Below are 13,622 nucleotides of genomic sequence, written 5' to 3' on the forward strand. Positions count from 1 at the left end.
AAGCTGGGTTTCTTAAAGCAGTGCTAGTGCTTCATTAACAAAAGGTTCTAGCCACGTCTGTTGTCGAAACAACTGGATGGGTATTTTCAGCAGCATACAAATTATTGGTTATTTCCAAAGGCCAATTGAAAGCCTCAATTTTTCATGATTACGGTGGATTATTAGCAAATACTCCTTGTTCTCCTCCACTGGTTCCAGATGCTGCCAGAGTATTGCCTGTCAAAATGGAGGGATGAATTATAGGGAAAATGTGAGAGGAAGGATATTCAATAACAAGAACTGCAAGACCTTCCCTGCTCTTACATCTCCAGAGATGTAGTTTTTGGTGTAACTTGGAAATAAGTACAACTTTCTCTACCAGATAAAGTTGTTAAGGGTTAATTAGTAATTGAGCCACCAAAGTAGGGCAGGATAGTTTCCCACAGAGAAGCCTTCCAGGACCACTTCCCTAGTGTCTCTGAGCACTCTGACGTGCTTCCAGAGTCTGCCAGTGCCACTTTGATGCCAGAGGACAAGTTAGGGCAAGACAGCAGCTAGCACCATGCAGCAGCTGCCCTCTCTGCTCTACCACGAGCTTAAGCTGTGCTACCAGAACAGATAGGTAACACTGCCTGCACATACCCCTCCACCTCTGTGTGCTTGTGGAACTTATTTAGGAGAAAGCAGGTTTACTGTCCTACTCAATCTAAGCACACAGAGCCACATTCCCTGAAATGCCACATCTTAGGTGTGCTGAAGGCAGGGCTCTCTTGAGCACACCCAGAGCACAGGGCAAAGCCTACCTCAGTTTCTGTGGTGCCTGTAATTGAGCACAGGCATCATAAACAGTAAATGATGTGATTAATGTGCATTGCTACTGCAGTCCCAATTACAGTTATGTGCTAATGCCAAGGTGATTAATCATTTGGTTGTTGACTGTCATCACTGGGAGCTGTTTTTCAAGCAAAAGGTGTTTTTACAACACCCATACGATGTAGGTCAAAAACTGGCCCCCACAGCACCTGTGAAGTGCTCGACCAGTGAACTGCAGTGGTGAAGAGTGCCTCCTAACCACACAAATTACCCAATTAGTATCCACCAGGTTACAGTAGTGGTTTGTCACAATAAAGGAAACCTTTAAAGAAATTTGGACTCCAGCATTTACTCACTGTTAGCGGTGGAGAACTTAATGAAGTCATCCAGATGCTCTTCGAACATTCCATAGAAACATCCAAACAAATTTAGCATCAAATACCTGCCTTTCTGCTAATTCGCAGTTGTAAGGTAAACTCTGTCAGATGTGAGAAAGATTGAAGATCTAATTAGGAAGTAACCTCATGCATATTTATTTGATTATGCAAGCACATTAATTACTGTTTGATATTAAGAATTAAAGATGTTGCCAGGTATGTTTAAGTGTATACCTGGAGAGAGAATTTTTGCTGGCTTTGCTTGGTGGGATTTTTATTTTGTGGTGGATGACATTATATCTCTAATGCCTCCACAAAGAACATCTGGACCAAAATACGAGGTTGTTCTGCTGTCATGTGCTGCCAGAATAATGATCTCTGGTGTTTTGTACTTCAGCCTGATCTTTGTAATGGAGCATGGAGAAGATGTTTGTGTAGCTTGTGCTCTGGACTGCCATAGCAGCTAATAGCAAGCCTGGTCCAGCCTGGCAGATGTTATCAGCTAAACCCTGTCATGTCTTTTAATTTGGTCCAGGTTAGCTGATACCTCCAGTTTTCTTTATTTCTGTGATGCATAAGCTTTTGCTGGGTTCCTGGTTTACCTTGAGCAATTCCAGAAGCAGGCTGGATTCTGCTGTCAAAGCTCATCACATAGAATTGTAGAATCACTTAGGTTGGAAAAGACCTTTAAAATCATTGAATCCAACTGCTAACCTAACACTGCCAAGTCCACCACTAAACCATGTCCCTGTGTGCCACATCTACACGTCTTTTAAATACCTCCAGGGATGGTGACTCAACCACTTCCCTGTTCCAATGCTTGACAACCCTTTTGGTGAAGAAATGTTTCCTAAAATTCAATCTAAACCTCCACTGGCACAACTTGAGATCATTTCTTCTTGTCCTATCACTTCTTACTTCAGAGAAGAGACCGATACCCACCTTGGTACAAGTAAGGTCTCCCCTGAGCTTCCTTTTCTCCAGGCTAAACAACCCCAATTCCCTCAGCTGCTCCTCATTTTACCATTTCCATTTATTCCTGCCCAGGAAATATGAGTGCAGCATTGCATCATCTCGGACTTTTTCTCCTGCCAAGCAGAGAATATTCTTGCAGAAGCTTATTTACTTTTCTCCCCCATGGATACGCACCAAAATCTAGTGAGACCGATGTAGTGCTACAAAAAACTAATGCTGCAATGTGTCTGAATCCTGTGTTACAAATGAGCTGTTGTATAAAAACACCTGTGTCTTTAAAATCTCGGCGATGCCTTGGAAAGGAAAAGATTTAAAACCCTTTCTCTGAATTAATTTGAGAGTGAGTTCTGTTGGAAGGGCTGTTTGCCTCTTCTCCACCTGGCTCACGAGCTCACTCAGTGCAGCAGCTCATACAGCAGGGAGACGTGCAGCCCCAGCACAGCTGAGTCATTCATCTCGAGGAATTTCTGCCTGCCTACACAAGCCCTCGTGGAGGGGAGCTCCAGCACAAGCCTCTGCTTCCCCTTCCTGGCCAAGCGGGTGGCTGGCATTGCTGTAAGGAATGCCTGACCTTCACCTCCTCTTCCTCCACCTGCCTCTTGTGCAGGCACTGCTGTGATGGCCCTGGCACTGCAGCCCTTGAGGGGCAGCACAGGTTCTGCCCTCTACGTTGAACATGTGTTAAGGGATTCATACAACGAATGGTGTTCATCCCTCCTAAAACTTTGCCTAAGCAACTTTTGCCTTGTGTGCAGCCACTGTGTTTTTCTGTTACCTTTTGTTCCCACAATTATCTGCAGATCCTAAGTTCTGCCAGGCAAGGACTGAAGCTCTGCTTTCAAGTATCTGTACAGAATTTTCCTTGTATTCATTCACTCTGAGCCAGGCTGCGCTTCGCAAGGAGCAAAGGGCACGTGCCAAATGGCTTGTGGCCTCAGAAGCCTTCGGGTAGCTGCTGAGCTGTGCATCTTGCAACATCACTCAGAGGCTGCTTGCCGCACAAAGGTTCAGTTGACATACGCAATTCAGCAAGCACAAATTGTACTCCTGCAGTCCGTGTTACCTTCAGAGGGGGGTTAGTGAGGTTAGTGGCCTGCAGTTTAGCTTTTCTGCAGGAATATTGCCTTTAGAGCTTGCCAAGTGAGTATGTTTTCATCCAAAATAACCTCTCATTAAAAACCTTTCATTAATTCATTAATGAAATACATAATGAAATATAGAGGGGGGTTCATTTGTCTGGTTTTTAATTTTTAAGAAAGGAAATCCAATTCTATTTCAGTATCATTTTTTAAAGTATCTTGGTAACACTAAGGCATTCCAAAGGGAGCCTTTGATTCCAAAGCATGGTTTCATGAAAAACACTTCACATTGTGAACTTCAGGCTTTCATGCCATTCATTTCTCTCAGGTGAGAAAGGAACTGAACAGGAAGGATCCGCCTGTAGTCTTTAAAGCAAGGAACCTGAAATTAGTAACCCGAGATACCTGAGAAAAGCGTAGTAGATGGTAACACAATTAATAGATTTTTAAGAACTTCTTGTTTTGATTACTGTGTTGCATGCTGTAGGCTATCCAGTGGTGGAAACTCCATTAACAATATCCCTGTGAAATACATTATTTGTATGCTGATAACTGGATGCATTTCTGCTTGAAGTCTAATTTCAATCTTCTTCTTTGCACTTGCTGGATTCTTTGTGTGAAAAAGTCTGTCCTTGAAATTTGATGTAGAAAAAAATAAATGTTTAATCTTCACCCAGGACTTGTGATGTAAAAAAGATCTATAATGAATCCTTGAATAATTTATAGAGCTGAGAGGTGCTCATACCTTTTATTGACCCTAAGACAATTTCTAACGAACTTGAGGGAAGTGCCTCTTCCAGCATGTAGGTAACGCCATCGCTAGATATTCAAGCTATAGGGGAAGGTGAAGAATTCAGTTAGATGTGGGGTCTTTTTCAAGAGAACTCCAGCAGTAATTTTTCTCTTAACAGTAAGTTTCCATACCATAAATACTAAGCTGGAAGCTGTTTTGTAACTGTAGGAAGATTTCGTGGGAAGGAGGGTAGGGTCAGACTGAAAGCGCATCTTTTCTCTGTTCTCTTTTAGAAAAAGTAGTACATCTGTTGGGAGTGAAAATGCCCATCAGATTTCACAAAAAAACCCACCCTAACCATGAAGTGAAAGCAGCTGCCCAGGCCAGCTCTCTCTGAAGCCTTACTGCTGTGACAAATCATTCTTTCTTCCTTTGTTGCAGGAGAGAATTTCGACCAGAGTCCCTTAAGAAGAACCTTCAAGTCCAAAGTTTTGGCCCATTATCCTCAGAACATTGAGTGGAACCCCTTTGACCAGGATGCTGTCAATATGGTAGGTAGAGAAGCTTTCTTCTCAAGGTGGTTTCCTGACAACTTCAACACTCGGGTGGTTCCTGGGTTCTTTACAACCGGTCCTTGTGATGTGATGGACAAGGTGCTTCTGCTGGGACTAAGAGCACCCACTAGGCATGCTGGTTGAAAAACTGTTGTAGAAGAGGTACTATGAAAATACAGAATACTTTCAGGCACAACAAATGTAAAATGCTGCATTTCCCTCTTCAGTTCGAGTTTCATACTGCGTGATGAAACAAGTCTAACCACCATCTCAGTGACTGGGTGAGAAGGGTTGTAGCCACCCAAGATACATATCCATGGTTGGGAAGGAGGCTAACCAAGGAATTTTTAAGATACTAATACCCATGTGAAAATTTTGAATACACAAACCTTGATGCTATGTACAGCAAGGGAAAGAGGAATCACAGAATCACAGAATCACAGAATCCCAAGGGTTGGAAGGGACCTAAAAAGATCATCTAGTCCAACCCCCCTGCGAGAGCAGGGTAACCTACAGTACATCACACAGGAACTTGTCCAGGCGGGCCTTGAATATCTCCAGTGTAGGAGACTCCACAACCCCCCTGGGCAACCTGTTCCAGTGCTCTGTCACTCTTACAGTAAAGAAGTTCTTCCTGATGTTAACGTGGAACTTCCTATGCTCCAGTTTACACCCATTGCCCCTTGTCCTATCACTGGATATCACTGAAAAAAGCCTAGCTCCATCATCCTGACACCTACCCTTTACATATTTGTAAACATTGATGAGGTCATCCCTCAGTCTCCTCTTCTCCAAGCTAAAGAGACCCAGCTCCCTCAGCCTCTCCTCATAAGGGAGATGTTCCACTCCCTTAATCATCTTTGTGGCTCTGCGCTGGACTCCTTCAAGCAATTCCCTGTCCTTCTTGAATTGAGGGGCCCAGAACTGGACACAATATTCCAGATGCGGCCTCACCAAGGCTGAGTAGAGGGGGAGGAGAACCTCTCTTGACCTACTAACCACTCCCTTTCTAATGCACCCTAAGATGCCATTTGCCTTCTTGGCCACAAGAGCACATTGCTGGCTCATGGTCATCCTCCTATCCACCAGGACCCCCAGGTCCCTTTCCCGTTCACTACTTTCCAGCAGGTCAACCCCCAACCTGTACTGGTACATGGGGTTGTTCTTCCCCAGATGCAAGACTCTACACTTGCCCTTGTTAAATCTTTATGCAGAAGCCGGAACTTTTGTTGGGTAGTTGGTTTTAATGGCACCTCTGCACCAATACATCTTCTGTACATGTCTTTCCTCTTGGCTAAATTTGATGTGAATATCTGTGTGGCTAAGTCCCATGAATGGGGGACAGAGGAGTGGGGACAGTAGCAGCTGAAAGAATGATGATCCCCTGGACTACATCCTAGCTACTTCTCAACAGAACCAGCCTCACTGTACGGTGCAGGTATGAAGTCCAGAGACTTTCCTGGCCCTCACCCAGGAGGTGGAGAGACAGAGAGCACATAAAACCCACAATAAAATGGCTTTTGCAAATGCAAAAATGCATTTGGAACTTCTCTGCAATCATTAAGGTGTAGAAATCTGAAGTTCATCTCAATTTCCACAGTTGACAGCTGGGGATTTCTGTCTGCTTTCAAATGTGCACTGATGGTGAGGTATTTAGGCAGGTCTCCACGTCACTTTGCTTAAACAGAAAGCATGAAGGACTCAAAATGGTGCTTCATCAGCACAGTTCAGATGGTAATAACTACTAAGGCTACTTATGCCTTTTAATCCTGCATTTGAATTGGGAGTGTTCAGAGAAGTGATGTGAGAGGTGTGCAGCAGGAATATGGCAGCAAGAGGTAATAGCTGGAATTGCTGTATTATTTGTCTCTCACGTTACAGCTGAAAATGTCTAGTATTCATGAAGTGTGATCATATTATTGGACAAAAATGGAATACTAAAATCAGCAGGAAACCTATTAAAATAAAATAATTGAACTGAGCTGCATTCAGCTGAAATCAAATAGCTGAAGAACACATCTTTCATTTGCAGTGTCTTGGAGGAAAAAAAAAGCATTTACTAACAGCAGCAGTGTTTAATGGTCTTTTAAATCATCTTTTGGAAAACTGCTGTATTGTTTTGATCTGAAACATCATTTAAAGTAATATCCACCTCCACAAAATCCCTCGAGGCAATTATTGGCCTTTCTGATCTTGCCTTGCTGCATTAGTTCTGCCTATGTGTTTGCTTTATGTGAGCTTCCAGAAGCAATTTTCCTCAAAGAAGAAAATGCATAAATCCTTGAAGGTTAACTTGTGAGAATTCTGGCTTTGCTGAATGCCTCAGGAATTTCAATTGCCTTCTGAAACCATCCTGTCACTTTAAAAATAACCCCTGAAGTCCCAAGAAATCGCGCTGACTACAAGTCATGTTTTCTCTCCCTTTCAAAGTATATATCAAAGTACAGAGTTCTCTTTAATAGGGAAGTATTTCTTTCCACCCCACACTGCTTTTTGTGATTATCCCTGCCTAATGTCACGTACTATCTTCTGTAGCCGCTCTGCAAGTAATGTGTTGTACCAAACTTCAGTTCTCAGTAGAGAGCAAAGGGAAATTTTTAGGAAATAAACCTCCTATTTTAGCCCTATGGTTCATCAAGGTATATAAATCTCTGACTGTATTTCTGAAGTCCGAGGAAGCATTTTCTGTTTAACATCTCATGTACTGAAATAAAAGAACTAATGACTCCTCGGTGTAATTTGAAAGAGCAGGCTACAGACAAAAGCATCTTTCACTCCACCCTCTCACCCATGGTGTGGTTTGGGTAGGGAGCTGGCTGCTGCGGTGTATTGTGAACATGAAAAATATACAGGGATTTAAAAAATGAAATAGAGGATCTAATGGAGAAGAGGGGAACCAATGCTAATGGGCAGGGGGTCCAGAGGGAGCCTTTGGTTCAGAAATATCTGCAGTGGATGATGGCTGGGAGGAGGAAGGAGCTAGGGATTACAGTTTGTGTTTGTCCTGCCTCTACATTTAGGAAAAGGGTATCTCCTACTCATCACTTCTAAAAATGGGCTATGGATTAGTTGGTGTCTTTTTGTCTGACTTTGTGCAGCTTCCTTTTGTTCTTGCAAACCCCTCTTGATTATAAGCCTTATTGCAAGTATGATTTATTCCACATTTTTCTGCTGATGGATATGTTTAAATATAAATAGTAAAATGCTCTGAAAACCAAAATCCTTTCCTTTAATCAGTAACCTTGGATAGTTTTCTGTCATTATACACAGGTGCAATAAAGGTGGGTGACTTTCTGTGTTAGTCAGCCAACTTCACCAGCAGGCAAAGCTTTTCAACCCTCTTAGCATGCCCCACGCCTGCTCTTCCCCAACACTGTCCTGTGGCACATGTGACAAGCAGAGACGAGATGGGAAGTGATTGATGTCCAAGGCACTAAGATGAAAGTTTTCATGCATTAACTGCAAATTTGAAGCTTTCTGTATTGCTGGGAAATGAGCACAGGGCCTTCCTTTTGATCTTAGCTTCTTGAGTGACTCTTGGTCGTTCTTCCTTTCCCATCTTCTTTCTTTCTTTGCCTTTCCCTTTGTCCTCTTGTGGGTCTAACAACAGCCTGTGCCAGCATTTGCAGCAGGGTGTTAAAATGTTGATAGTCTGCATATGCGGAGCTGTGGCTGAAATGTAATAGATGGGTGTCCCTTTGTGTGTGTATGCACAGTGTATGAAGCACAAAGGAATAATAATTAAGACTTGGAGGAAATTTATTTAAAACAGCTTTCTGAAACACTCTCAGCAGGTCTGAAGTTCCCTGGTGCCTGTCTGTTCTTGATTGTACCATTATGTACAATTCCCTTATCCGGGTATTATTCTACAAAAAAAAGGAAAGACAGTCTTTGATAGTGTTGAGATTAAAACCTGTGATTTCAGTCTGACTGGATTTGATAAAGCTATAGCTGCAGTTAAATGCCTACATTCTAGAAATAAATTTTTGTTAAGCAAGCTTGCCAAAAGAAAGAGATTGAAATATTTTCTTATGCAGAATAAATTAAAAGAAAGCACGAAACAAGGATTTTTTACTACTTTATTTGATAGGTCTTAACCATGGCACTGCTGTTAATGCCTCAATAAAAACAATAAACCTTTCCAATGAAAATGTGGCTGCTCTTCAGAAATGGTTCATAGAATCATAGAATAGTTTGGGTTAGAAAGGACCTTAAGATCATCCAGTTCCAATGCCCCTGCCATGGGCAGGGACACCTCCCACTAAACCATGTCACCCAAGGCTTCATCCAGCCTGGCCTTGAACACCGCCAGGGATGGAGCACTCACAACCTCCCTGGGCAACCCATTCCAGTGCCTCACCACCCTAACAGGAAAGAACTTCTTCCTTGTATCCCCTCTAAGCTTTCCCTTTTTACGTTTCAACCCATTACCCCTTGTCCTGTCACTACAGTCCCTGATGAGGAGTCTCTTCCCAGCATCCCTATACATCCCCTTCAGATACTGGAAGGCTGCTATGAGGTCCCCACGCAGCCTTCTCTTCTCCAGGCTGAACAGCCCCAACTTCCTCAGCCTGTCTTCATACGGGAGGTGCTCCAGTCTCCTGATCATCCTCGTGGCCCTCCTCTGGACTTGTTCCAGCAGTTCCATGTCCTTTTTATGTTGAGGACACCAGAACTGCACACAATACTCCAGGTGAGGTCTCACAAGAGCAGAGTAGAGGGGCAGGATCACCTCCTTCGACCTGCTGGTCACGCTCCTTTTGATGCAGCCCAGGGTACGGTTGGCTTTCTGGGCTGCGAGCGCACACTGAAGCCGGCTCATGTTCATTTTCTCATCGACCAGCACCCCCAAGTCCTTCTCTGCAGGGCCGCTCTGAATCTCTTCTCTGCCCAACCTGTAGCTGTGCCTGGGATTGCTCCGACCCAGGTGTAGGACCTTGCACTTGCCATGGTTGAACTTCATAAGGGTGGCATCAGCCCACCTCACAAGCGTGTCAAGGTTCCTCTGGATGGCATCCCTTCCCTCCAGCCTATCAACCGAACCACACAGCTTGGTGCACAGCTGCAATTCCATGCTTTATGTAAGCAAAGCCCATCAATTGAATTAAATTCTACCAACCCCAGGCTACTTATTTCCCTATACATTACCTTTTAGAGCAATGCATGGGAGCTACCCCAGATAACTTAGGGGCTCGCTAAATGTCGTGAAGGGAGCCTGAAGTGCCTAAATCCCAGCTGGGCTGGTAGCAGCTTTATCAGGCTGTCAAGTGGTCTGTGCAAGGTGCACTGGTGAAGTTCAGGGTAGGACGTGCATGAAAATATATAAATATTTCTCTCGATCTCTTCCACCATCAGAATCATTTACTTCAGGTAAAGGTGAGACATTAGGGGATGCACTCAGTCATGGGTGGGTTCACATCCCTTTGGAAAGCTGGCTTCTAACGTTGCCTTTTGGAACAGGAGGAACACTTTGAAAGCTTTCTTTCAAAAAGAAAGTTCTTTCCTTTCATTTCTTTAGATAGAAGGTACAAAGGAAGCTTTAGGTCTTAGTTTATAAACATACTGATTTAGCTAGAACATGAAGAGTTTCATGCTGACGCACATTAAAACAAGTTTGCTGCATGTTTGTTATTTTGTATTATATGGCTGATAGAATTCCTGAGGAATGCCTGGAAAAATGCCTCAAGTTATCACTAAGGCTGTATTTCAGAAAAAAACCCAGTGTAGCAGATTCACTGCAAAATATTTTGCTGAGTGGTAAATAAAAACCAAGGCTTTCATAGATTTTTGGGTGTTCCCGCATACACACACTTCTTCTCATCTAAGCTTTTTTTTGCATTTAAGGAAGAAAGTGAATGCAATATCTGTTAGGCAATTGTTGGGTGTTTTGGGGTTCATTTCTTTCAAGAAAATTAGGGAAGATGAAAGAATTTCAAGAAGTCCGTGTAATTTGAGTTCAGTGGTATAAGATACTTCCTTGGCTCTCTGATTTGAGAGAACTGTGAGCACAACGTATGCAAATAAAACCAAAATGGGATGCTTTCTATGATGCTTAAGTAAATAAGACAAAGACTATCCAGTAGTGAAAAGAATTTCACAAAGTAATGAAAATTAGTTGTAATGACTTAATAGATGGGTCATTTTGGAAGGTGTTTTCCTTTCTTCCGTCGTGTCTACCTCTTCTTTTAAGTAGCATCAGTTTAGGCTGTTTGTTGTTGGGCTCCTTTTCAGAGGAGTCATATTTCATGATACATGGCTTTTATGGTAGATAAGAACATGGGTGTAAAGAAAAAATAATGAAATAAAATTGTAGTTTTGATAATTGCATTTATTCCTTTTCTCTTTTCTTAGCTGTGTATGCCCAAAGGGCTGTCTTTCAGGACACAGGCAGACAACAGAGATCCACAGCTCCATTCATTCATCATCACCAGAGAAGATGGCTCTCGTACATATGGGTTTGTGCTCACATTCTACGAGGAGGTCACAAGCAAGCAGATCTGCACAGCCATGCAAACACTCTACCAGATGCACAATGCGGAGCAATACAGCAGTGTCTGCGCCTCTTCCTCATGCAGCATGGACTCCCTGGCCAGCAGCATCGACGAGGGCGACGCCACGTCCCTCGCCAAGCTCCAGCGGTACAATTCCTATGACATCAGCAGAGACACACTGTACGTCTCCAAATGCATTTGCCTCATCACCCCTCTGCCCTTCATGCAAGCCTGCAAGAAGTTCCTGATACAGCTCTATAAGGCGGTGACGTCCCAGCAGCCACCTCCTCTGCCCCTGGAGAGCTACATCCACAACATCCTCTACGAGGTGCCCCTGCCACCCCCGGGGAGGTCACTGAAGTTTTATGGGGTTTACGAGCCCATCATTTGCCAGAGACCCGGGCCCAACGAGCTCCCGCTCTCTGACTACCCACTGCGAGAGGTCTTTGAGCTGCTGGGCCTGGAGAACCTGGTCCAGGTTTTCACCTGTGTTCTTCTGGAGATGCAGATCCTTCTGTACTCACAAGGTGGGCACTTGTCTGGCGATGCATGTTGGGTCTGTTCTATGGGCAGTTACGGCCACAGGAGCTAATACAAAGCTGTTGATTTTTCAGTGGATTTGTGAAAAAAATGTGAGAGAAATGAGTCTGTCCTAATGAAAGCACTCAATAATTGTTTTCTCCAGGCAGTCTAGGTGCTGCTTGTTTAATTATGCATTGTATTTATCACTTGTGACAGCTAGCAATAGAATTCACTTAATTATTATCCTCACGTTGCACTTAATCGTGCTGCAAGACAGCATGAAACTAATCCTATCTTCTGTAAAAATACCAGCAGAAAGTGTCTTTCTTTTTCAAATTTCAATAGCAAACTGAAGTTTGGTGAGATTTCCTCTCTCCTGCACGATGGATGTGTTCTGGTTAAGGTACTGAGAGCTGGATGTCCACACTGAAGTATGCCAGCAAGCTTTTGAAAATCTGGCCTGTACCTTTTCTCTTCTGGTTCTGTCTTTCTTCAAAGAATGACAAGTTTTGGGAATCCTGACTTGGTGCTGGGCATGCTCTGGGGTTTTACAACCTTACTACTGTTTCCTGTACATTGTTGGTTACTGTGACTATGGCCCTGGTGATATTTGGGTACCAAAAGGAATGTGCTGCAAACTCAATACACCAAAGTGCCTGAACAAGTCAAGTTCAAGAGTTGCTGACTTTCAAGGGATTGTCCAGACTTTCTGAAAGTTCCTCTAATTCTCACTTCGATGCCTGTCCATATTATCTTAGTTCTTATCTTGGCTTCTGTGATGCTGACCCTAAATTAGTAAAATATGCCTGAGGGAAAAAGTGGTTCCATCAGACTAGCATGAGCAACATAAAGCTGGGAGGTGCACATAACTTCTGACAAAAAAAGGAAGAGATGAATACCTGGACTTCAGAAAAGATGTGGTTCAAGCAACAGACAACTCGAAGTGGGGAGGAGAGAGGAGGTGGGAAGTCACCTAAAATGAGTACGGGTAATGAGCCTTCAGGCTACAAAACTGCATGCTTGAGTTCGTCATAGAAAAGGTCAATAAGTGTATAATAGTAATACAAATGAGTAAATGACTGAGAATGGGGAAAGATGTTCAGGGAGGTGGAAGGAGGTTAGTTCTTCAACAGATGACTGAATTCAAAGGATTGGTAGTTCTTTGCAGAGCACTTCTCCACATGAACTCCAGGGGTTTCCTTTCAAGAACTGAAAATGAAGGGTTTTATCTGTTCTCAGTTTGAAGTGAGAGCAGAAATCCTGCTGTTAGTTTTGATTAGGCTGCTTTCCCCCTCCTTTCTGCTTCCATGTGTGTGTGTGCTTATCCCTTTCTTCCTCACTTTGAATCGTGCTGTCTTTGCCTCTTCACACCAGGGTTTGACATTAAGCAGCAACGCCACTGAAATACCTCCCCATCCCTGCTCATCATTCCCACTCTGGTCCCTGCTTATGGACTCACTGAAAAACTGAGATTCTTCTTTCTTTATTGTTGGAGGTTTTTTTCATTATTTTTTACTATAAGCTAGTAGCATTAGGAAAATTCTGCTTACATTACATTTTAGTGATATTTTCTGCAGATGGAGAGCAACCTGCATATGCGTTACTTTGTAATAGTCCTTAAGACAGATACAAAATACCTACTAAATAATTCTGATTCCATTTTCAGTACCACCAGCCATTAAACAAGTAAGTGTTTTTCTTCCAATTACTGGCTATAATTTAAGGGTTTGTTTTCACTGTGGGTGTCTTTGCAAAGAAAAATGAGACAGTGAGAATTAATCCTCTCCACCCTCCAAAATTCAGATTTCTTTGTTTTTCTCCTCTCCCTCTATTACTGGTGAATCTAGGTATGTCCTTGACATGGCCTTTACTTCCTGATCTAACATAGACACAGCTTGATGGTGCGTGGGGAAAAGCATACAGTCGTACTAGGGAAATTCTGTGATTATGTAAATAACATCGTAATGCTGGTTCCCAGAGGTGAGGAGTGTGGAGTGGAAGTCAAGTGCAAAGCCTCAGTTTTGGCACATCCTGATAGCTGAGTGCTTAGCTAATTGTGCACTGCCCCTTCTTTTAAATGTCAGTCTTGCAATTCTAGA

At 43.2% G+C, this 13,622-nt stretch overlaps 1 protein-coding gene across 3 annotated transcripts in view; it reads left to right on the top strand.

Moving 5' to 3' along the window:
• DENND5B (DENN domain containing 5B) overlaps nucleotides 1–13,622 on the top strand; it is a 119,521-nt gene that overhangs the window by 50,651 nt on the left and 55,248 nt on the right. For all 3 annotated transcript variants that reach the window (XM_065681873.1, XM_065681859.1, XM_065681867.1), the window contains 2 exons: nucleotides 4,398–4,507; nucleotides 10,862–11,528. In XM_065681873.1, coding sequence (XP_065537945.1) covers nucleotides 4,398–4,507; nucleotides 10,862–11,528 — 777 coding nt within the window. The remainder of the gene's footprint in view (nucleotides 1–4,397; nucleotides 4,508–10,861; nucleotides 11,529–13,622) is intronic.

The sequence above is a fragment of the Lathamus discolor genome, chromosome 1, assembly GCF_037157495.1.
Source record: "Lathamus discolor isolate bLatDis1 chromosome 1, bLatDis1.hap1, whole genome shotgun sequence".
Classification (NCBI taxonomy): Eukaryota; Metazoa; Chordata; class Aves; order Psittaciformes; family Psittacidae; genus Lathamus; species Lathamus discolor.